Genomic DNA, 24,819 nt, shown 5'->3' with positions numbered 1-24,819 from the left:
GCCCACATTTTGCCCCAAAATAAATCATGTCACATTCTCCTGAAGGCCACACCTTGAGTCCTGGGTTTGGCTTTGGGGCCCTCATTCCAAGAAGGACATTGAGGAGCTGGAGTGTGTTCAGAGAAGGGCCCCGAAGCTGGGGAAGGGTCTGGAGAAGAGGGCTGGTGAGGAGCAGCTGAGGGAACTGGGGGTGTTGAGTGTGGAGAAGAGGAGGCTGAGGGGAGACCTCATTGCTCTCTGCAGCTCCCTGAAAGGAGGTTGGAATGAGGCAAGGGTTGGTTTCTTCTCCCTAGTATCAGGTGATAGAATGAGAGGAAATGGCTGAAATTGTGCCTGGGGAGGTTTAGGTTGGAGATTAGGAAAAATGCCTTTGCTGCAAGAGTGGTCAGGGATTGGCACAGGCTGCCCAGGGAGGTGGTGGAGTCCCCATCCCTGGAGGTGCTCGAGAAATGCGTGGCCATGGCACATGGGGACATGGTTTAGTGGCCATGGTGGTCTTGGGTCTCCCTAGTACCAGGTGATGGCCTGAAATTGTGCCAGGGAAGGTTTATGTTGGAGATTAGGAAAGATGTCTGCTGCAAGAGTGGTCAGGCACTGGAAGAGGCTGCCCAGGGAGGTGGTGGAGTCCCCATCCCTGGAGGGGTTCAAACAGCGCGTGGCCATGGCGCTGTGGGACGTGATTTAATGGCCGTGGTGGGGTTGGGTTGAAGGTTGGAGTCAATGATCCTAGAGGGCTTTTCCAACCACAACAGTTCTATAATCCTACAGGTTTTGAGTATGAAGAGTGATGTTTCAATGTAAGCATCAAGCTTCCTTGTTCCTTGCTTCGGTGGCCACATTTGCATTATGATTTCTCATTTGTAGCAATTAAATCTCTGGATCATTTTCAGCTGCCTCCCAGGAATCACTGCAAGTGCAGGAATTTTGTGTGTCTTCTGTCTTCCCCACCTCAGCTGTGCATCATCAGATCCTCAGCTCTTCTTTGAATCCTCTGTATCCAATCATCTGATTTGTGCAGCAATTAAACAGAAGATCAGTGTCATTGCACTTCAGATTCTTTTTCAGCTCTCGTCAGTAGCAGGACCACACTTAGTCTGTAAGTTGGTAACTGGAGACGTGCCTGGCAGGGCTTCAAAGACACAGGAGCTCTAGTCTGTCTGACTTCCCCTTGGATAAGCCTTTCTGATGCTGCCAAACAATGTTTGCAGCAAGAGGGAACTGAGTTTTGGGAAACCTCTCCAGGCTCTGAAGAGACCCAGATAAATCTTGGTGAGTTTAAAAACTCTAGGTGCTGTCACTGTGTCAAACTTGCATTCCTCCTTCAGGTAGCAGAGATGGACAAGCTGAGGAGTGGATTTCAGTGCAGAGATGAAATTAAGTGGAGAGGATGGGCAGGGAAAAAAAAGAGATAATTAGAAGTGGGGTTTGGAGCAGAACTCTCCTGTTGCCATCTCTGTGGAGCAGTTCATGGTATCTTACAACTTCTTCTGCAACTGTAGGTGCAGGTGCTCTGCTCTGCAATTAACTGAACACACAGTTTGCTAAGTAGGGTCAGTGTCTGGAGCCAGACAGCGTCAAAAAGCATCAACCTTATGGGTTTTTTTTTCCCCTTGGACTTTCTAGCTGTCTGGAAAGAGCCTCAGATGAGGTCCTGTTGTCTGTGTCCCAGAAGAAAGGTTGTTTTCTCCCTTTGCTATGGGGCTCAGCAGTCCTTTTGAGAACAGCTCACCCCCTTCCCATCCATATCTCATGAGATTTGTGAAGGGGGTTTCCAGTGGGCCAAACAAGATTTGGGTGGGTGACAGTGCATAGGAATTCAGGCTCCCTGCTGCCTGGTTGTTTATCTTGAGACCCCAGAAATTCACTTGTTTGGCCTTGTAAATGTTTAGCCTGGAGAAGAGGCTTAGGGGAGACCTTATTGCTCTCAACAACTACCTGAAGGGAGGTTGTAGTCAGGTGGGGGTTGGTCTCTTCTCCCAGGCAGCCAGCACCAGAACAAGAGGACACAGTCTCAAGCTGTGCCAGGGGAGGTTTAGGCTGGAGGTGAGGAGAAAGTTCTTCCTGGAGAGAGTTGTTGGCCATTGGAATGTGCTGCCCAGGGAGGTGGTGGAGTCCCCATCCCTGGAGGTGTTCAAAAAGGGATTGGATGTGGCACTTGGAGCCATGGTTTAGTAGTCATGAGGTCTGTGGTGACAGGTTGGACTTGATGATCTTTGAGGTCTTTTCCAACCTGGTTGATTCTATGATTCTATGGAAAGCACTCTTTGAATGAACTGTCTGACTGCCTTCACCATGCATCTCGCACAGCCTTGCACCCTTCTCCCAAACCCAAATCTGGGGTCTGGTGTTAGTCCCAGGAGAGCATTTAACATCTGAGCATCTGAATGACAGTTTGTGCAGCTCATACCATGCAACTCAAGAGGCTTTGCAGAGGAGAGGGGAGCCCTGAAGTGCCGTTCCCTGACAGCCTGGCACGTACTTCTCATCTCTGCTTCCCCTGTAGTCTGCCCAGAGGAGTTTTCTGAGATGCTTGAATGGCTGCCACGTTCCACATGGGAGGCAGGGGCCTCTGCGTGTGAGCTCTGCCACCTGATGCCTAGTCTGCATTGAGCCAGTGCCAGCAGGATCTGCAGGCCTCAGCAAACACAGCCTTCCAGCAGCACTTATCTGATCGGGTTGCTGCCTTCCTTGTGCTCTCTTGCTGCTTTTCCTCATTCTTCTCCCCTCCTGCTGCAGCAGCCTTGTCACCTCCTCTTGCCTTCTCTCGAGTTGCTGTCCTCATGTGACAGCCTGTTGGCCCGTGTCCATGCTGGTATCAACAAGTTCCAGGTTTGGTTTGCCTGTTTTTATAGCCAGTCCTTGCATGTGGCTGTACAGACAGCTCTTCTGAGGCATGGGACACAGGTAGGCTTCCTGGGGTTTGCCCATAGGTGCAGCATGCAGGTGCCTGGTGAAAGCAGATTAACCTGCTGGTTCCTCAGAAGGCAACTGAGCAAGGTGGAGAGCCCCACATCTCATTCTCACTCCCCTTTCCCTGGTGGGAGAACCTTCTGCCAGCACCAAACTGCCTTTGGAGTTGTCCAGCTTTCCCTCAGGCTTCAGCTGAAGGTATGGTAGAAACAGGGGGAAAAATCCTTTACAGTAAGGGTGGTGAGACACTGGAACAGGCTGCCCAGGGAGGTCATGGATGCCCCCTCCCTGGAGATGTTCAGGGCCGGGGTGGATGAGGCCTTGAGCAGCCTGCTCTAGTGGAAGGTGTTTCTGGCCATGCCACAGGGGGTTGGAACTAGATGATCTTTAAGGTCCCTCCCAGTCCAAACCATTCTATGAATCTATGAAACAAACTTCCAGTGCAGATACCCTGGGCTGAAGTCCTGCTGCAGGGTTCCCTTGGTTTCTTGCTAGCACACTTTCATTTAAACATTGCCTAAAAAACAATGGAGGCTGTGTTCACTAAGTGAACTGTGCACTTCCCATGCACAGCCCACCTCCCAGAGGTCCTTTTCTGTCTGTGTAGTCCTGGGAGCTTGCTGCATGTGGCCATCTGTCCATTCCTGTGCTCACAGAGGCCACCCAAGTTTGAATAAGGCATCACAGTAACGTGGCTGGCATCAGTCACATTCATTGTGGTCACACAGAAGCTTCTGGGTCACCCAGGGGTGAGGCAAGTGCTGCCCAGTGGTGCCCAGTGACAGGACAAGGGGTAACAGCATAAACTTAAGCATAAAAAGTTCCATCCAAACATGAGGAGGAATTTAAGGGTGCTGGAGCACTGGAGCAGGCTGCCCAGGGAGGTGATGGAGTCTCCATGTCTGGAGACATTCAAAACCCACCTGGATGTGTTCCTGTGTGACCTTTCCTAGGTGAAGCTGCCTTGGCAGAGGGGTTGGACTCGATGATCTCCAGAGGTCCCTTCCAACCCCTACCCTTCTGGGCTCCCATGAATGAGGGCAGCAGTATTTTTCTTGAGATGTTCCTCTCACCAATGCTTGCTGCACAGGGAAAGAAGGAATCTGATTTTCATAACTGATCTTAGCCCTGCTCTTTGTTCTGCTTTGTTTTTGCAAGGGGTTGCTGGGGACCTCAGGTGACTTCAGAGTAATGTGTGCAGTCAAAGGAGATGGATGGGAGGAGTAAAAAGAGGTCAGCCTGGGTTTTACAGTGTCCTTGTGCATGGGGTTCTTGGTGCCATGTGACAACATCTCTGATAAACAGCACAAGGGGCAGTGGGTGGAAGTTGAGGCACAGGAAGTTCCATGGAAACACAAGGAAGAATTTGTTTCCCTGTGAGGGTGGCAGAACCCTGGAACAGGCTGCCCAGGAGGGTTGTGGAGCCTCCCTCTCTGATGATATTCAAGACCCACCTGGATGTGTTCCTGTGTGATGTGCTCTAGGTGATCCTGCTCTGGCAGGGGGCTTGGACTGGGTGAGCTTCCAAGGTCCCTTCCAGCCCCTGGCATTCTGTGATAAAACACTGGTGGCTCCCCTCGTGTGGTGGCAGAGATGCTGCACATGCAGCAAACAAAGTACCCTCATAGCTCTTTGCAGTAAGCACAAAGCTGCTGCCATGTGGCTGCTGCCACAGAAGTGCTGCTTGAAAAGTGGACAACCTCATCAGGCTGCATTGTTCAGGCAGCCAAGCTGAGCTTATGATAAAAAGCCAGCAAAGCTGTTCCAAACAACAAGGAGGACAAAACAAGAACAAACCTTCCTGGTAGTTAAACATTGTGCAGACTTCAGACTTCAGCCTTTGTGTCATGAGGGGTTCAAACACAAACAGTGTCCTTTGGGCAGGTCTCCCACTTTCAGGTGTGTCTTCCACCCCATCCAAGCCACTTCTCACAGCCCTCCTGTGCCTGGGGAGCAAGTTCTCTGGAGGGAAAAAAGAGGAGCTTGGAAGCTGTGGGAGGACAAAAGCTCCATGTGCTTGGTCATGGCAGTGGGTCTTGGGCTGCTCCAAGTCTTGGGTGCCTCCAAATGTGTAAGTGATAGAATCATGGAATTGGTTTGGTTGGAAAAGACCTCATGGAGTCCATTTGTCAACCTAAGACGTGGGGTTCTGGTTCAGGTCTGGCAGCAGTGAGCTCATGCCAGCAGCTCTGCTTGAGTGAGGGGATCTGCCTTTGCTTGCTTCCTGCCATTTTAACATAATCCTTGTTTCAGCTTCTGCTGGACCTTGGCAACGTGCTGGCACTCGGTAAATCCCTTTGGGCAGGACTTGACTGTGTCTTTAGGCATGCACAGTGCCAAGTGCCAGCCTCTCCCTGTGTTGTGACAGCTGTGGTGTGGCTGGTCCTGCTGAAACCTGTGTTTGCCAACAGAAGCTGGTAAATGCCACCAATACCAGCCCAAAGTCTGGTGTTGTCTGCAGCCATCCAGCTTGGTCCTTCTGAGGAGAGCTGATGTTTTGGGATAAGCCAACACTGAGTGTGTTGTAGTAATTGTGTAAATGGTGGCCCTGGACCCCCAGCTGGTTGGCAGCTGTATGAACTGTGCTCGGGTGTCCAAGAAGGCAAACAGCATCCTGGCCTGGATCAGGAGTTGTGTGACCAGAAGGAGCAGGGAAGTGATTGTCCCCCTGTGCTCAGCACTGGTGAGGCCACACCTCAAACACTGGGGTCAGTTTTGGGCCCCTCACTGCAAGAAGGACATTGAGGGGCTGGAGTGTGTCCAGAGGAGGGCCCCAAAGCTGGGAAAGGGTCTGGAGAAGAGGGCTGGTGAGGAGCAGCTGAGGGAACTGGGGATGTTTAGTTTGGAGAAGAAGAGGCTGAGGGGAGACCTCATTGCTCTTTACAGCTCCCTGAAAGGAGGTTGCAGTGAGGTGGGGGTTGTGCTCTTCTCCCTAGTATCCAGTGATAAAATGAGAGGAAATGGCCTCAAGTTGTGCCAGGAGAGGTTTAAGTTGGAGATTGGGAAAAGTGTCTTTGCTGCAAGGGTGGTCAGGGATTGGCACAGGCTGACCAGGGAGGTGGTGGAGTCCCCATCCCTGGAGGTGCTCAAGAACTGTATGGACATGGCACCTGGGAACATGGTTTAGTGGCCATGGTGGTGAGAGGTTGATGGTTGGACTCGATGGTCTTAAAGTTCTCTTCTAACCAAAAACAACTGTATGATTCTATGGTGTGTCAGTGACCCTTCCTTGCACTGCTGAATAAAGAGCAAACAGTCTGTAATTCCTCCAGCTCCCTGCCTGGAATGTGAAAAACTCTTTCCCACAAAGGTTTGAAAGAGGCAAAGATTCATGTGACAAAGAAAGTTACCAACAGCTCCAGGGGTTTGGCTTGTTTTCATTTTGGTAAGCATCCTGTCATTGCTTAGGTGAGCAGGGAAAGGACTCTTGGGGAACTCTAATCATCCAGGAAATCCCAGTCTTGAAACAACTGAGCAGATAGACACCACTTTCCAACATCCTTGGAGACTGTCCCCACTGAGAATCAGCCAAAGTCAACAAGGAGGAGGACAGGAATAGCATTATTAAAATAGGTATTTTGCAATGAACATCTATTCCCAGGTTCTTAGGGAGGGTTTGTCTCTTGCTAAATGTTGTTTTGGTACACCTGGCTTCCACAACACGTTGCCCAGGGAGATAGTTGAGGCCCCATCCCCAAAAATACTCAAGGTCAGGCTTGACAAGGCTCTGAGCCACCTGATCTAGTGGGGGATGGCCCTGCTGACTGCACAGGGGTTGGACTAGATGACCTTTGGAGGTTCCTTCCAGCCCAAACCATTCAATGATTCTATGGTTTTCTCCCATTTGAAACAGGAGGCTAGAAAAGTAATGGTAGGCTATTTAAATACTAATCAGAGTAGAGGGTTTTCTCTGTAGCCATGATGAAGGGCCACAAGGATGTTTAGAGGGCTGGAGCTCATTTCTGATGAGGACAGACTGAGGGAGTTGGGGCTGTTCAGTCTGGAGAAGGCTCCCAGGAGACCTAATTGTGGCCTTCCAGTATCTGAAGGGGGCTCCAAGAAAGCTGGGGAGGGACTTTTGAGGGTGTCAGGGAGTGATAGGACTGGGGGGAATGGAACAAAAGTAGAAATGGGTAGATTGAAATTGGATGTTAGGAAGAAGTTGTTCCCCATGAGGGTGGTGAGAGCCTGGCACAGGTTGCCCAGGGAGGTGGTGGAAGCCTCCTGCCTGGAGGTGTGGAAGGCCAGGCTGGATGTGGCTGTGAGCAACTGATCTAGTGTGAGGTGTCCCTGGCCATGGCAGGGGGGTTGGAACTGGCTGATCCTTGAGGTCCCTTCCAACCCTGACAATTCTATGATTCGATGAAGACAGGAAGCTTCCATCCCAAATTCCTATTTTCACGAATGCTCTCTCTATCATCTAGTGAGACACTGCTCTTGGATGTTCCTTTTGATTAGGGATGTTGGTGCTTGTCTCTGAACCGGGCTAGCATGCCTTGAATTCTGCTTTTTTTCTCCAGTGGTGTCTGCACAGCCTGATTTCTGGTCACAAAGCTGGTCTCAGTTCTCAATGTGCTGAAAATCTGCTGTGCTTCTGCCTTGCTCTTTGTGGTTTTGGGGGGTTTTTTAGGGGGCTTGTCTTGTGAAAGCAAAACAAAACAGCCCCCCCAAAATAACACCACCAACCAACACCAGAATCCCCCAGCAGATAAATTCTGCTAATTCCCTGTGAGTCACTCGGCAGCGATGGCGTAGCTGAGATGGATAAAAAAGAGGGATTGGGGAATGGGTGACCTGCAGATCTGAGTCAGAGCAGCCTGTTTCAAATGGTGCCAGAGGATGAATACTCAGCTTTTATCTCCAGGTGTCCTGCCACTTAGGGCATGTGGTTTCCAAGCAAGGCTTTTAAAAGCCTGTTAATAAAGTTCCACACAATTGATGTTCCCCCAGGTCACTGGGCCTGAAGCACTCAGGTATGGCTGGCTGGCAACAGAGGACAAAATGATTATGAAATCAGGACTCTACTCAGAGATAAAACATATTGATTCAATCATTTTGCCTTCCACAAAGCTGCGTGCTTCAGAGAAAGCAGAACATCGCCTCTCCCACCTAGTGCATCGTCTAGCCAGAAACCACGCAGCTCCCAGATCCCTCTGAACCCCCTCCCTTCACCCAGCCCTGCAAACCTCAGTGGCCCCCATACCAGCCACAACAAAACTGATCATCTACTTAAACCTGCTGCTGATCTCAGCTAACCAATTTCCTGTGGCATCAGCAAATATTTCTGCTCTGTACGCCCTTTCTTCCCTTCAGAACGGGGTGCCAGCGGGACCAGGAATGCTTTGGGTCTATGAAATGTGCTGGTTGGCAGGAGGAACAAAGAAATTGCTCACCCAGAAGGGCAAAACAGGACTAATGCTTTTGTCTGATGGGGAGAAATTGCACAGAAGTCGAGCCAACAACTCTTGCATGCAGTCAGAAGGTGCCATTGGATGCTTCCTTCAGTGGCAGACGTTGATATTGGTCAGTAATGAGAAACATCTTCAGTCACTAAGAGTCAGACCCTGAAACACTCCTGCAGCTGCATAGTTTCTTGACAGATAGTGCCTACTGCCCAATAATGTCAGGCTCCCCCTGAACTTGACAGGGCAGCTGCTGCTCTTCCCAGCCTTCTGGAAGCAGGCCAGCTACGACGTGTTCTTGATATGAGTGAGCTGCAGGGCGTATTTTGCTCTGCTGCTCCAGGCCATTTGATAAAAGCTCCTTTCTCTCCTTCCAGAGCTAAGCCACCCAAACTAGCTGCAACAAGGCCATGTTTGGCCAATGGCATCCTGGCTTGCATCAGGAACAGTGTGGCCAGAAGGAGCAGGGAAGTCATTCTGCCCTGTGCTCAGCACTGGTTAGGCCACACCTTGAGTCCTGTGTCCAGTTCTGGGCCCCTCAGTTTAAGAAGGACATTGAGGCACTTGAAGGTGTCCAGAGAAGGGCAACAAAGCTGGGGAGGGGTCTGGAGCACAGCCCTATGAGGAGAGGCTGAGGGAGCTTGGGGTGTTCAGCCTGCAGAAGAGGAGGCTCAGGGGAGACCTTCTTGCTCTCTACAACAACCTGACGGGAGGTTGTAGCCAGGTGGGGGTTGGTCTCTTCTCCCAGGCACCCAGCACCAGAACAAGAGGACACAGTCTCAAGCTGTGCCAGGGGAGGTTTAGGCTGGAGGTGAGGAGAAAGTTGTTCCCAGAAAGAGTAATTGGCCATTGGAATGTGCTGCCCAGGGAGGTGGTGGAGTTGCTGTCCCTGGAGATGCTCAAAAAAAGGCTTGGCTGTGGCACTTGGAGCCATGGTTTAGTTGTCAGGAGGTGTTAGGTAATAGGTTGGACTTGATGATCTCTGAGGTCTTTTCCAACCTGGTTGATTCTGTGATTCTATGGATTGTGCCTGTTTGCTTAGTTAGAATGTGCTGAAATCGGTGGTTTCATTGATCCTGTGCTTTCTGAGCTGACAGTACTAATGCTAGCTGTGTATCAGGAGGTGAATGCTCCAGCTCTGGCTGAATAAAGTTATTTTTAAGAACCACTATCCTTGTGACACTGAGTGTTTATGTGTTGTACTCCCTGACTGGGGAGCCACTGGGTGACGAATGAAGGCACGAACCCCACTGCCATACAGCAACGAGAGTCCAGAAATGCAGAGAACCTCAGAAGTCCTCCCAGAAGTCCTTCATTGCTGCATTGTAGAATCCCTTGCATTACAGAGTCTTAGAGGCCCACTTACAGAAGTAGTCCTGGAAGGCCTTAACAGACAAAGCAGCTAACAGAAGTGGAAGTCCCAAGCATATCTCCTTTTCTGGAGACTTTCAAGACCCATCTGGATGTGTTCCTGTGCAGCCTGTGCTAGATTCTATGGTCCTGCTCTGGCAGCAAGGTTGGACTCAATGATCTTTGGAGGTCCCTTCCAACCCCTAGCATCCTGTGGTCCCTAGCAGCATCCCTAAACCAAGCCCTGACCAGAAGTAGCACCTAACTAACAGAAGCAGAAGTCCCTAGCAACCCTAAACCCCGCAAGCCATTCTCGAGTCTCTCACCCCAGTAGCTATTACTCAGAGTGCCTGTTTTTTATACTCTTTGTTATCAATCCCTTAAACCAGTGACATCCAACCACACAGATAAGCTAAAATCTTTTCCCAGTGAGAGGTGCCAGCATGTCAAGGAGGTGGCTTCTGCAGCATGTTCCAATCCCAGGGTGCCAACGTGAGGATGTTGCTCTTGGCACCCATGGATTGTGATTGTTTGGCTCCGGGCAGTGTGCTAAGGAATCGGTCAGCTAAGGAATCCTGCACTCTGCATGCATCCAGCAGCTGCCCTCACAGCCATGGCTGCAACATCGATGCAGCATAAAATAAAGCTCAGCCTCTATCCCTCAGAGAATGAAGGGAAGAGTCTTCAGCTGACACGCGCTCCTTCACTACAAGCATGGCACTGTTGCACTGTCCTTCACTCCAGACCTACAGGAATAGTTGGCACTCTTGAGATTCTTTTCCCATTTGAGACTGCTCAAGCTATCCAGATATTTCAATGCCTGCTTATTATTTTACCTCAAGATCATTTCTCCTTCAGACAATGAAAGATGTGGACAGCATCTGGAGGCACAGTTGAGCCTTATCTTGCATCAAATGGAAAGGGCATCTTCTGTCCACCCTGTGCAGAGAGGTAACAGGGGTGCAGGGGATTCCTTCTCTTCTGTGGTTGGGGAAGTGCTACCTGTCACTTTCCTCACCTGGGGAAAAGGCACACACTCCCAGCTAATGCCCCTCCTTTTAGATCAGGTCCCTGCTCTGTCAGATGCACGGTGGCATCCGCAAAGGGGTTCCCTCCACCATGCTGAGCAACGGTCAGCTGCTAGCTGTGCCCACATCAATCACAGAATCACAGACTGCTTTAGGTTGGAAGGGACCTTTGCAGACCACCTAGTCCAGCTTCCCTCCAGTGAGCAGGGACGTCTTTAACCGGATCAGTTTTCTGCTCCAATCCAACCTGCCCTGGAATGTTTCTACCGCCCCTCTGGGCAGCCTAGAGCAGTGTTTTCACCACCCTCAGTGTAACAAAAGTCTTTAGTCTGAATCTCCCCTCTTTTAGTTTCAAAGTATCACCCTTTGTCCTGTCACAACAGGCCCTGCTAAAAAGTCTCTCTCCAGCTTTCTGACCGGCCCTTTCAAGCACCAAAAGGCCACCAGAAGGTCTCCCTAGAGCCGTTCTTTTCCAGGCTGAAGAACCCCGGCTCTCTCAGCCTGGTCTCACAGCAGAGGGCTTCCAGCCCCCTGATCATTTGTATGGTTCTGCCTACATGAAGATTCCCAAGCTGCAAAGGAAAGCAGAGGAGAAAAATCCTACCAATACTTTCAGTTATGCACCCAGGGGCTTGACTCCTGCAAATGATCAACTGGAGGCCTGAGCATGACACTGGGTTATCTCAACTATCCTGACACAAAGCTGCCAGAATCGTTAGTGTGTTGAGGTCAAAGCAGGCAACCCTGCCCTGCCCAGAGCCCTGAGCTGCCCCAGCACCCTAGTTCCCCTGTGTGTTGGTCTGATGGGTATTTAGGTGTATTTTTCCCCACACCCTCAGCTGGGAAATGGATTTCCCATGCTTGGGGAAAAGAATACTCCACCAAATCCCATAGTTTGTAGGAAGACAGTCCTTTTTCTTTCTCCTTTCAAGGTGCCACAAAGCCATGGTGAAAGACAGGTGATGGAGACGAGCCTGAGCAACACCTGGCAGGAGTGTTAATGTGTCCATCAGTGAAGCCCCTCCAAGAACATGGACCTTCTTGTGAGGAGCAGCTGAGAAAACTGGGGTTGTATAGTCTGGAGACTGAAAAGGCTGAGGGGAGACCACCTTGCTCTACAACTCCCTGAAAGAAGGCTGGAGCCAGGTGGGGATTGGGCTCTTCTCCCAAGAAACTAGGGAGAGGAAATGGCCTCAAGTTGCACCCAGGGAGGTTTAGGTTGGATATTAGGAAAATAGGACCAGGCTGCCCAGAGAGTTGGTGGAGTTATCATCCCTAGAGGTGTTCAAGAAATGTGCAGGCATGGTACTTCAGGCCATGGTGGTTGTGGGTTGACAGTTGGACTTCATGATCTTGAAGGGAGGTTACAGCCAGGTGGGGGTTGGTCTCTTCTTCTGGGCAACCAGCAACAGAACAAGAGGACACAGTCTCAAGCTGTGTAGGGGGAAGTGGTGGGGTCATCATCCCTGAAGGTATTTAAGAAAAGCCTGGATGAGGCACATAGTGCCATGGTCTTGTTGATTAGTTCAGGCTGGGTGATCGGTTGGACTTGGTGATCTTGGAGGTCTCTTCCAACCTGGTTGATTCTGTGATTCTGTCCTTTCCAACCTTAATGACTGGATGAGAAGGAAGAGCATCCCCTGTGCTTGGGTTTCTGAATGACAGCCATTGCACAAGCCATTCCCCCGTGGGGACACGAGTGACTTTCCCATGGAGACGCGAGGGGAACAGCCGGACATCCCCACATCGTGCTGGAGCAGAGGGGCCGCGCAGCTCTGGAGACCCCGAGATAGGGATGAGTGTGTGCCCGAGGGACTGCTGCCCCTCTCCCGGCATGGGGACAGCCCTAGCGAGGGAAGGGTGCCCGCGACGGCACAGGGACTGCTCAGGCTAGGAGAGGGGACCGGCGATGATCAACGACCTCCCAGACCATCCCGGGTAGCGGTGCCGCGGCGGCCGAGAGCAGCTCTCCGCGCCCCCAGGCAGGCGGCTGCCGGCGGGGCGGGGCCGCCCCATGCTCACGCTCGTCCCCCTCCCTCTCCCCATTCCTATCGCTCTCCCCGTGCCCGTCCCTGGCCCCCGCGCTGGGCCGGGGCCAGCGAAGGCCGCCGGAGCGAGCGGCGGCGCCGCGGCCATGTTGAGGGCGGGGAGCGCGGAGGGAGCGGAGGCGGCGCCGGGGCCGCTGCGGGGCGCGGCGCCTCCTCGCCGCCAGCTGCCGCTGCCGCCGCGCCGCTCCACCTCGCCGCCCGCAGCCTCTGCCGGCGGGCCGTCCCGCTCCATGGCGACCCCCAGCCCCTGCATCGTGGTGAGTGCGGCTCTCGGCGCCGCCGCGGCCTCCCCCCCTCCTCCCGCGGCGGGGACGCCTGCCCGCTGCCGCCGCCGCGCCGAGCCGGGGTCTGCCGGGCGCCTTGCGGGGGTGACTCTCGCCTTGCCGTCGCCGGCTAAGGAAAGGGGGGGTCCTGCCTGCCCCCCGCAAGACCCCGGTGACTCGGGAGGGAGCGGGGCGGGAGTCGTCCCTCGGCGGCGGGGGCCGCCGCCCCGCCGAGTCACCTTGAGGGGAGCAACGGCCTCCCGGCGCCGGGCCCGGGGCTCTGTGGCTTCGCTCAGCCGGGCATGGCGCGGTCCCGTGCCCCGGGCGCTGCGGAGGCCTCGGTGCCCGCTCCGGGCCGCCGGGCGGCAAGCCGGCAGGGCGGGTTGGCGGTCCCGGGTGGCGTCTCGGGAGGAGTGAAAGGCGGAGGACGTTGGGGAGAGCCGGAGTTGCCGCCTCGGGAGATGAAGGTGAAATAACTTCCAGCAGCCAGAGCCCTGCGCCGCACAACTTCCTATTCCTGTTGCTTTTCGCGGCGTGCTGGGGAGGCAGCGGCTGGGCAGCGAGAGTGTTTCGGTGCTTCAGTTCAGGATGCGATTTCGGAGGAAGAGCGTTCGGGGGGGATGTGTTTTATTATTATTTTATTAATTTGTTTGTTTGTTTGTTCATCATTGCCATAGCTGCTAAAGCTCTTACGTATTCATTTCATATTATTTATTTATTTGAAGCCAGGTGCTCACGAAATCCATGTGGCGTCTGATGGCTGAGAGCTCGGCCGGCCCCGAGGTTGTGACTGTAAATCCCTGCAGTCAATAAAAATAAGCTGATAAAATTCCGTACGAAGGGTCCATTCCCCACCAAAAGCAGCAAGGGAGGTTTAGGAGACGACTCTAGAGACAACGATGGGTCTGAACCACGGGAAAATGCCATACGTTTGGTGGGTGGGGGACCCGTTATTAAAGTCACACCCTGCTCTGGGTTGCAGGGACACTGCCCAGGGACTCGCATGAGCCAGGGCCGTGGGTAGTTCATACAGGGTCTGGTGGATCCGTTTGGGATGGGAAGAAGAAATATGCATCGGGGCTTACACAACAAAAAGAGCTGTCTGATCACAGGGCAGGTAACCGGTTCCTTGGACACAGAAATAAGATTATGTCCTGCAAGGGCAACAGTAAGCAAGATGGATACTTAAAATGCCTGTCCCGGGTGAGCTGTCACTTCAGTTTTCCCTCTGAAAGCCTTCATTTTGCACCTAATCATTAAGCTGCATAACTGGAGAGTGGAATAATTAAAAACCACAATGGCATTGTTGCAGCAGGGTTAAGGTTCAGGGAAGGCTGTTGTGACAGTATGCCCCCAACCTCAACAGTGTTTGGTTATCATTATATACATATGCTAATCCCTTGTCCTAATTAGTATACACTTGCTAGTATTGCAGGCTGTTCCACCCCGGGAATTTGCCCGTGCCGAACAGGCTGCTGAAGTAAGGCTTTCACTTCACATCCTGAAAGACCTTGAACCTCCCCAGTTTGCAGGTGGTGGTCTAAGAAGGTTTGCTGCGCAGCAGCGTGGCTTGTCATGCACGTCTTAGCTGTCTTGTCGTGTCCTGGAAACTGGCTCTTGTGTTTTGTTGTGACTTGGTGTTGTGGAGATTTGGAAGATGTCCACGTCAAAACCTCTTCTTGCTTGATTGCCAATGCAGGCATTGCATTACACGAAGGTGTTCAAAACCTCCTTGATAGTTTTGGTGGGGCTTGGTTTGGTTTTTAGGGGAATAAAGAGGCTGCTTGTGGTGCACCAAGTAGCAGCTTTGTTCTCCTGCTCTCCGATGTAGAGGAATGTTGTTAGGACATCGTTTCTGCCCCACGTTGCGTTGCACAACAGCCCTCTGCGGTGTTTCAAAGAGCTCTGGGTGAGCTTAGCTTCTGTTAGGCTGCGGTGCTTGGTGTGACTAACGTTGTTACAGAGAGGGAAAGCAAGGTGATCCTGATGATTATGGGCTTGGCAGTTCAGTGAAGAAAGCAGAGGGCTTGCAGTTTCTCCCCACGGGCTTTCTGTAAGACTTTGTGGAAACCTCACCTTCTTTCCTTTTCAGATTGGCGATGACGAGCAAGGTTACGACCTCGACTTGTTTTGCATCCCTAAACATTATGCAGACGACTTGGAAAAAGTCTATATTCCTCATGGGCTCATCATGGACAGGTTGGTTTGACTTCAGACAGTGCCATGCAGCTCCAGCTGATTCCGCGGTGCTGGAATAAACGGTCTTCCAGTGACAGTTTTGCTGCCTGGTGACTGTCTAAGTAGATTACATTTAATTGGGAGGCTAAGAAGCACAAGTGCTAATGAACTCTTTCTTGTTTGGCTTCTAAGAGTTGGTCTGTTTGCAGTTTTGCTGATGCTTGGAATTTCACCATGATTTCCCAAGCGAAATTTTGTGGTGTGTGGCAATCTAAAACTCTCTTTCCAGCATTTCTTTGATGGCTTCCCCTTCTTAAAAGGTAATTAGGAGAGGTAATTTGTTGTGAAACAATTGCAGGCTCTTGATCTTCCTTAGGATATTAATAAAAGTGAATTACTAATCGCATCATCTTGGACTTTTGCATATTCATCTGGTAGATAGCCACCTTCTCCTGCCTTCTGGGAAGGACATCAGCCTCTGCAAATACCAGTCTGTCACTTCTGTGCTTGCTGCACTGTGTGCTGTGGAAGTTTTATCTTGTGTGGTCAGACGTGGGTGCACAAGCCCTGTAATTTTGGTTTTATCTTGGTGTTGCTGGTTGCCAATTCCCCTTAAGAGCGTGAACAACACGTCCAGTCGTTGGAGACACACACAGCCAGTTTAAGCGTGGCGCTGCGTGGATCTTCCTGGCGATCTTGCAGGCAGGAATGCATCTGGGTTTTGCATAGTGCTGTTTGATTAGAGAGAATAAATAGCCCCATAAAATGGGTGTGGGTGTGTAAAAAGTACCGTAAAACCTTTGCACTGGAAGGCCTTGTGGAGAGCAAAATTGGACAAAGTAGGTTGCATCAAGCAGTTGACGTGACGCTTACAGCGATCAGTTTCCTCTGCCAAACCTGCTGGCAGCACAGGAAATATATTGCTTTCTAAAATAAAGTCCAAAATAAATTCAGAAACAATGATTGCAGGAAAAAATGGTGCAGCGTTCCCTTGCTCTGCTTTGCTGGTGTACCAGAACAAGAGGACACAGTCCTAAGCTGCGCCAGGGGAGGTTTAGGCTGGATGTTAGGAAGAAGTTCTTCATAGAAAGGTTGGCTGTTGGGATGTGCTGCCCAGGGAGGTGGTGGAGTCATCATCACTGGAGGTGTTTAGGAAGAGACTGGATGGGGTGCTTGGTGCCATGGTTTAGTTGATTAGATGGTGTTGGATTGGACTCGATGATCTCAAAGGTCTCTTCCAACCTGCTCTGCTCTGCTCTGCTCTGCTCTGCTCTACTCTATGTTGCAGTCAGGACAAATTTCTGACATTCTAACCTGGCAGACAAACAGTTTACAATTTAAGAATTTTCTTGCTCCCCAGTGCATGCTGCTGCCTGTTTGGTTGTGTTAGTTTACATTGCTCCTTGCATGGAAGCTTTCCCCTTCCTATTTCGGAAGGAGAAGACACACCTTCGTATCTTTCATGTCACAGAATGTTAGGGGCTGGAAGGGACCTCTAAAGCTCATCCAGCCTGAGCTCCCTGCCAGAGCAGGAGCACCTAGAGCAGATCACACAGGAACACATCCAGGCAGGTTTTGAATACCTCCAGAGAGGGAGACTCCACAACCCCCCTGGGCAGCCTGCTCCAGTATTCTATCACCCTCACAGTGACAAAATATTTCCTCATCTTTCCATTGAACTTCCTATGCCTCAGCTTCCACCACTGTCCCTTGTGCTGTCACTGGGCATCCCCAAGCAGAGCCTGGCTCCAGCCTCTTGGCACTCACCTTTTACATATTTATAAACATTAATGAGGTCACAGTATCACAGTATAACTAAGGGTGGAAGAGACCCCAAGGACCATCGAGTCCAGCCTGTCACCACAGACCTCATGACTAGACCATGGCACCAAGTGCCGCGTCCAATCCCCTCTTGAACACCTTTAGTCTCCTACTCTCTGAACCAAAGATCCCCAGCTCTCCTTGCAAGGAAGATGTTCCACTCCCTTAATCATTTTTTTGTGGCTCTGTGCTGCTCTGGCAGCGAAACAGCTTCATATGGTGTTCAGATTTGTTTTGGCCAAGCGTGACATATGAAAGCAGAGGCCTTTGGCGGTGCCACTGTTGTTAGGGTAACCTCGACAAGCCGAACTTCGTCGACCGATAACGTGTGAAAGCGACCCAGGCGCTAGGCAAATATTTCTGTGCAGGCAAATATGTTTCCAGGTTTGCTGCATGTGTTTGCTGCTGCTGGCAGCACAAAAGGCTGCTGCTAGCAGTACGAAAGGCTGCTGCTGTCTGGTGAGCAAGCGAAACGTGTTCCCACAGCTAACTCTTTCTTGGTTTCGTGTAGGACGGAGAGACTGGCACGAGAAATTATGAAGGGCATGGGAGGACACCACATCGTAGCCCTCTGTGTACTCAAGGGTGGCTATAAATTTTTTGCTGATTTACTAGACTACATCAAAGCACTGAACAGAAACAGTGACAAATCAATCCCCATGACTGTCGACTTCATTAGACTGAAGAGTTATTGTGTAAGTATCTCTGCGGTACCGTGCAAGTTTTGTGCGTCTCTGACTAATGTCAAACTGGCAGCAGAGGTGGTTTAATATTGTTGCTGCCAGAATGTGCTAATATTAAACAAACAATGAAGGGAATTGAGAGTCACAAACTAATTTGCTCCTTCTCTGCTTCATTGTATAATCTGTTTTCTTTTAGAGCTTGGTGTGTCTGCAGCCTTGTAAAATCTTTGTGCAGAGGGACAGTTTCCATGTTCTTAGCGTCTTAAGCAGTTCTCTCTCTGCCCCCTACCCCACCTCTAAAGCTGTGGCTCTGGAATAATACAAAGAATCACAGAATCACCAAGGTTGGAAGAGACCTCAAAGATCAGCAAGTCCAACCTGGCACCACAGACCTCAGGACTAAACCATGGCACCAAGTGCCACGTCCAATCCCCTCTTGAACACCTCCAGGGATGGGGACTCCACCACCTCCCTGGGCAACACATTCCAACAGCTAATGACTCTTCTCTGTGAAGAACTTCCTCTTCACCTCCAGCCTAAACCTCCCCTGGTACAGCTTGAGACTGTGTCCTCTTGTTCTGATGCTGGGTGCCTGGGAGAAGAGACCAACTCCCTCCTGGTTACAACCACCCTTCAGGTAGTTGTAGAGAGGAAGAAGGTCTCCCCTGAGCCTCCTCTTCTCCAGGCTAAACAACCCCAGCTCCCTCAGCCTCTCCTCACAGGGCTTGTACTCAAGGCCTCTCCCCAGCTTCGTTACCCCTCTCTGGACACCTTCAAGTCTCTCAATGTCCTTCTTAAACTGAGGAGCCCAGAACTGGACGCAGGACTCAAGGTGTGGCCTAACCAGTGCTGAGCACAGGGCACAATGACTTCCCTGCTCCTGCTGGCTGCACTGCTTCTAATGCAGGCCAGGATGCCATTGGCCTTCTTGGCCCCCTGGGCACACTGCTGGATTCTCCTGCAACTGTGGTTACAATAAGTGTAAGTCAGGAGCCTCTATGTAGCTTGGACACCATTCCTTGGACAGGAAGGCTTGAAAGCCACAAAAATGGTTATACCCAAGTTCCCTATCCCATCCTTTGTTTGGCTCAGCCAAACAATGAACAAATCAGTTGTAGTTTGCCTTAGGGGAACACGATTCAAACCCCTGGATTGATGATTAGTGGCCACTGAATATGGCACAACCTTGTGAAGAACAGACATAGGTTGCCTGGGGTTTGCATTGTTGGGCAACAATTTTATCTCCATTCTGAACACAAAGATTGAACTTGATAGGGAAAGTGAATGTTCTGTAGCATGAGGTAATGTGTAAGTTTTAAAGAGGGAAGCATGAGCTTGTCTTTGTGCAGGTCAAGGGAAGAAGCAGGTGTCAGATGCCTGTTAGTGCTGTGTGCTTCCTGACCTTCTCTAGGTGAACCTGCCTTGGAAGGGCTTGGACTCAATGATCTCCAGAGGTTCCTACCAACCCCTACCATTGTGTCATTCTGTCACTGACAGCCTAGTCTTGTGTTTGTAGGACAGACTTCGTGATCTGTTCCACTTGTAGCATGGAAATAATTAGTTCAGAGTGCTTGAACAAATTGTTTTGTGAGGTTATGCTGTTAGTTCCCTCTCAGCAGCTTTGTGTTTGAGTCAGCAACACAGGCTACTTGTCCCAGTTGTAGATGAGTGCTTAGGCCAGTAGGGAAAAAAAGTAGAGATTACTAAATTGGAAACTCAGCCTCATCCTTCATTTTGTTAAACTGTGAAACCAGAGATGGAGTTATTTGCAGACTTAGTTTGGAGCTGTCAAAGAACTCCATAAGTTCATGATTGCTGTTGATGTTTTGTGGCGAAGCCCAGAGCTGTGCCAGGCTTTGGTCAAGTCAGTTTTCAGGAGGAGCAGCAGCTCTGGCTGCCCGAGGCATACACACAACTGACTGTCCAGGGGTTACCTGGAAACCCTGCTCACATTTGCTGAACACAAGGCAGTAATTTAGCTATGCTCCTGAAGAAGAAGGCAGGGCTGGGCAGAAAGCTTTGTGCCAGCCTTTGGTTGTATCTCACAAGGTGCTGTCGGTGCTTGTGCACCGTATTTGCATCAGTGGAGAGAGCTGTTTGACACCCTTTCCTTCTGCTCCTCCTAAAGTTCAGGATCCTGCAGCCTGCCCATTTAACCACTATGCTACCACATGCCTCTCTATTCTGCCTGCAAAAGCCAGAAGAGAAACCTGAATGTCTCTATTACAGGGTAACATGTTCATAGACTCGTAGAATGGCCTGGCTTGGAAGGGACCTCAAAGATCATCTAGTTCACCCTCCCCTGCCATGGGCAGGGACACCTCCCACCAGCCCAGGTTGCTCAAGGCCTCATCCAGCCTGGCCTTGAACACAGCCTCCCTGGGCAACCTATTCCAGTGTCTCACCACTTCACTGTAAAGTCTTTCTTTCTAATATCCAATCTAAATCTACCCTGTTGTAGTTTAAAACCGTTCCTCTCATCCTGTCACCGCAGGCCCTTGTAAAAAGTCCTTCCCTAACTCTCCTGAAGCCCTGGAAGGCCACTGTAAAGGTGTCCCTGGAGCCTTCTGTTCTCCAGAAAATAGGAAATGATGGCTCCTACCTTTTATTTTGGTGAGGAAAATGTCTATCTTCTGCTGTCCTCAAGGAACCTTTCCAGTGACTGACTTGACTAAGTAAGGCTACACCTTTTCCCTTGCTCCACTTTCTGACTAACTGGGAAAAAACTAATGGAGAAATTATTTGAAACACCTGAAAAACACCCCAAAACACCTGCTAGGAAGCAAGTCAGCCTTATTACATGCATGTTTTCTTTGCTCATAGTGGTGCATTTGGTATGCTTTGGTTCATTTCTGGACTACAGCTGCTTTTGGTTATTACTCCCCAGAACTATACCGTGCCTTGATGTTCACAGGGGAGTGAGCAGCAAGACAGTTTTGATGGAAATTCAAAGCTGGAGTTTGTAGTAAATAGGAATAGGTGAGAAGAGGAGAAATTTGGGCAGACAGCTAAGCAAGATATTTTCCCTGAGGTGTTGGCGTGGGGTGGGGGAGTTGATTTTGTCAGCTTCTTGTTCTAGAGGAGTGAGGAGCTCCTGTTATCTGCTGCCTCCACTACAGTGTTTAGGAGCATTTAATTTCTGGGGACTCTCAGGTGGTTATTAATATCCAGATTTACATCCTCTAGATTGCATAACTTGACAGACTGGATAAGATTGTCCTAACATGAACATGTATGTAACAGATTGACTGGGTCTTCCGTCGCTAATAGTGTCAGGATGCTAAATCAGCTCTGTGGTTTTAATCTGTGCTTTGCTGGCAGGAGCAGTCTGCACTTAGTGATGTGGAAGCCATCACAAACTCTAATGGACAGTTAAAAGTGGAGCTAGATTTCTTGTTCTCTGCATTTGATAACTAGATCATGCTGCCTGTCTTTACAGATGGGATAAAAGATGTTAAAAATACCCTGGGTGCATAAACAAAGCAGCTGAACTCGTCTAATGGTTCTGAAATGGATGTAATTAGGTTCTATTCTTGTTTCAAACCCATCATTTAATATTTACAAGCATATGGGGGGGTGGGGGGGAGAGGTTTTGTCTTGCAATTCAGAGCTCATACTGTTCTGCACCCAAAAATAATTCTCCCAAGGATACTGACATGATCAAGCTGTGATTAAACTTTGCTCAGAACTCCAATTTTTGAGTCCTTGCGGATGAATTTCAGTGGTCTGGCACGCTGGTAAGGTAGTGGTTGTGAACAGATCCAGATCTCAGTGTTCTTCACAAAGAGTTTATGCTGGTTGTGCTACAAGCAGAATGGCTTTCCATCAGTCTCCTGCATTTCAGCTTGGAAATGAGCAAGCATCCCTCACCTAGTGGTGAAGGGCAGCCAGATGTCAGCTGTGGCTTGGACCGCAACATTCTGTGCTGGGTTAGGAACTGGCTGGAGGCTGAGCCCGGAGAGTGGTGGTGAATGGTGCCACAGCCAGCTGGCAGCCAGGCACCAGTGGTGTCCCCCAGGGATCAGTGCTGGGCCCCATCCTCTTTAACATCTTCATTGATGATCTGGATGAGGGCATTGAGTCAGTCAGCAGCAAATTTGCAGATGACACCAAGCTGGGAGCAGATGTTGGTCAGTTAGAGGGCAGAAGGGCTCTGCAGAGGGACCTCGACCGACTGGACAGATGGGCAGAGGCCAACAGGATGGCATTCAACAAGTCCAAGTGCCAGGGGCTGCACTTTGGCCACAGCAACCCCAGGCAGAGCTACAGGCTGGGGTCAGAGTGGCTGAGAGCTGCCAAACAGAGAGGGACATGGGGGTACTGATTGACAGCTGCCTAAACATGAGCCAGCAGTGTGCCCAGGGGGCTGAGAAGGCCAAGGGCATCCTGGCCTGCAGCAGGAACAGTGTGGCCAGCAGGAGCAGGGAGGTCATTCTGCCCTGTGCTCAGCACTGGTTAGGCCACACCTTGAGTCCTGTGTCCAGTTCTGGGCCCCTCAATTTAAGAAGGACATTGAGACACTTGAACATGTCCAGAGAAGGGCAACAAAGCTGGGGAGAGGCCTTGAGCACAGCCCTGTGAGGAGAGGCTGAGGGAGCTGGGGTTGCTTAGCCTGGAGAAGAGGAGGCTCAGGGGAGACCTCATTGCCCTCTCCAACTCCCTGAAGGGAGATTGTAGCCAGGAAGGGGTTGGTCTCTTCTCCTAGGCACGCAGCGCCAGAACAAGAGGACACAGTCTCAAGCTGTGCCAGGGGAGGTTTAGTCTGGAGGTGAGGAGAAAGTTCTTCCCAGAAAGAGGAATTGGCCATTGGAATGTGCTGCCCAGGGAGGTGGTGGAGTCCCCATCCCTGGAGGGGTTCAAGAGGGCATTGGATGTGGCACTTGGTGCCATGGTCTAGTCCTGAGGTCTGTGGTGCCAGGTTGGACTTGATGATCTTTGAGGTCTCTTCCAAGCTTGGTGATTCTGTGATACTGTGAAAAGACAGCGGATGTGTTGCACTGTTGCTGGGGAGAAGAGGGATTGTCATGGTCAGCTCTGGTTAGCTGGTCACAGCAGGGTTCTGAAGGATCCCTGTTAACCAAGCCTTAGAGCAAATACTGTCAGGAGCTTAAAACACCTTCTAAAAGGTGGTCTTGGAGTCACTTTGAGGCAGGATTTATGGCCTTGTAAAGCATTATTGTTTTCCATCCGTGACAATGGGAAGGCAGTGAAAACACTAAGACTCTTAAGTGTTAAACCTCAGAGCATTAAAGTCTTTGACCTTCTTCAGGTGAACCTGCCTTGGCAGGGGGGTTGGCTTCAGTGATCTCCAGAGGTCCCTTCCAGCCCCTACTGTTCTGTGATTCTGTCTTACCAGGCCTGATATCAGAAATAATGCTTCTGAAGGTAATTAAAACATGGCTTAATTATTAAACCAAGTTCTTTCCAGTGGCAGTCTGGTTACAACCAGTGCTAGAAGTTCCTTTTAACTGTGTGTTTTTATATCCTTTAATTGCTCAGGAGCTCAGCACCTGCATAGGAATGCAGGTTTATATGCCAGTCAGGTTTGCATTAAAAAAGTTGTAGCAATTTGTATGGTTTTGGGTGGGAAGGGAGAGGAAAACTGCAGGTTAAGATTGTCTTTACTCTGCTGATCATCACACTTAACTATGCCTAATCCAAAGGCTTGCAGTAGCCTGTAGCTTTGTGGTGGTCTTGCTTTGAGTGCAGGGTGTTGCTTTGTAGCCAAATAGATTTTCAGTCTCAGGAACCTGGTCTGATGCATTTCCTGGGAGTTAGGAGTCTGTCATCTGTGCACATCATTTCAGTGGAACAAATACCTGTGCCATCTTTCTCCATCATTATTTTGTAAGGCAAATTTGCAGATGACACCAAGCTGGGAGCAGAGGTTGGTCAGTTAGAGGGCAGAAGGGCTCTGCAGAGGGACCTCGACCGACTGGACAGATGGGCAGAGGCCACCAGGATGGCATTCAACAAGTCCAAGTGCCAGGGGCTGCACTTTGGCCACAACAACCCCAGGCAGAGCTACAGGCTGGGGTCAGAGTGGCTGGAGAGCAGCCAGGCAGAGAGGGACCTGGGGGTGCTGATTGACAGCTGGCTGAACATGAGCCAGCAGTGTGCCCAGGTGGCCAAGAAGACCAATGGCATCCTGGCCTGGATCAGGAACAGTGTGGCCAGCAGGAGCAGGGAGGTCATTCTGCCATTCTGGTTAGGCCACACCTTGAGTCCTGTGTCCAGTTCTGGGCTCCTCAGTTTAAGAAGGACATTGAGACACTTGAAGGTGTCCAGAGAAGGGCAACAAGGCTGGGGAGAGGCCTTGAGCACAGCCCTGTGAGGAGAGGCTGAGGGAGCTGGGGTTGCTTAGCCTGAAGAAGAGGAGGCTCAGGGGTGACCTCATTGCTCTCTACAACTACCTGAAAGGTGGTTGTAGCCAGGAAGGTGTCAGTCTCTTCTCTCTAGCAACCAGCACCAGAACAAGAGGACACAGTCTCAAGCTGTGCCAGGGGAAGTTTAGACTCAAGGTGAGGAGAAAGTTCTTCCCAGAGAGAGTTGTTAGCCATTGGGATGTGCTGCCCAGGGAGGTGGTGGAGTCCCCATCCCTGGAGGTGTTCAGGAGGGGATTGGAGGTGGCACTTGGTGCCATGGTCTAGTCATGAGGTCTGTGGTGCCAGGTTGGACTTGATGACCTTTGAGGTCTCTTCCAACCTTGGTGATACTGTGATTTTTGTTTATTTCTTTTTTTTACACCCCTCCATGGAAGGGGGATGAAATCCCTCCTAGTGCAGGAATAGATAAGAGGGAATCCCCTAAGATAAACAAGGGAAAGTTTAAAGAAGCTGTTCTTTAAGATAATTTTAAGATAGGGTGAACACAGGAAATGTCCTTTGGCTTTATGGATACAGAGCTTACCTAAATCACATTTTTTGTGGCTGGGCCTAGCTCTGTCTCAGGCATTCAGCAGCAGTTGTCTGCTGGGTCATGCAGCAATTGTGTTGAACAGAGCATCATAGAATGGGTTGGGTTGGAAGGGACCCTGAAGATCATCTAGTTACAACCCCCCTGCCCTGGCCTTGAACACCTCCAGGGGGGGATCATTCACAGCTTCCCTGGGCAACCTGTGCCGCTGTCTCTCCACC

The 24,819-nt window shown here is 50.7% G+C and overlaps 1 protein-coding gene across 1 annotated transcript in view; it reads left to right on the top strand.

Annotated features, from left to right (window-relative positions):
- Positions 1-12,858: 12,858 nt before the first annotated feature.
- The window catches only part of HPRT1 (hypoxanthine phosphoribosyltransferase 1), a 29,847-nt gene continuing 17,886 nt past the window's right edge, over positions 12,859-24,819 (top strand). Inside the window, exons 1-3 of the mRNA XM_054169650.1 lie at positions 12,859-12,995; positions 15,094-15,200; positions 17,512-17,695. Of these exons, the coding sequence (XP_054025625.1) occupies positions 12,969-12,995; positions 15,094-15,200; positions 17,512-17,695 (318 nt within the window). The 5' untranslated portion in view covers positions 12,859-12,968. The remainder of the gene's footprint in view (positions 12,996-15,093; positions 15,201-17,511; positions 17,696-24,819) is intronic.

Source organism: Dryobates pubescens, chromosome 18 (genome assembly GCF_014839835.1).
Source record: "Dryobates pubescens isolate bDryPub1 chromosome 18, bDryPub1.pri, whole genome shotgun sequence".
NCBI classification, from domain to species: domain Eukaryota; kingdom Metazoa; phylum Chordata; class Aves; order Piciformes; family Picidae; genus Dryobates; species Dryobates pubescens.
Note: the sequence above shows the minus strand (reverse complement) of the source record. Positions and strands in the feature narration are given on the sequence as shown.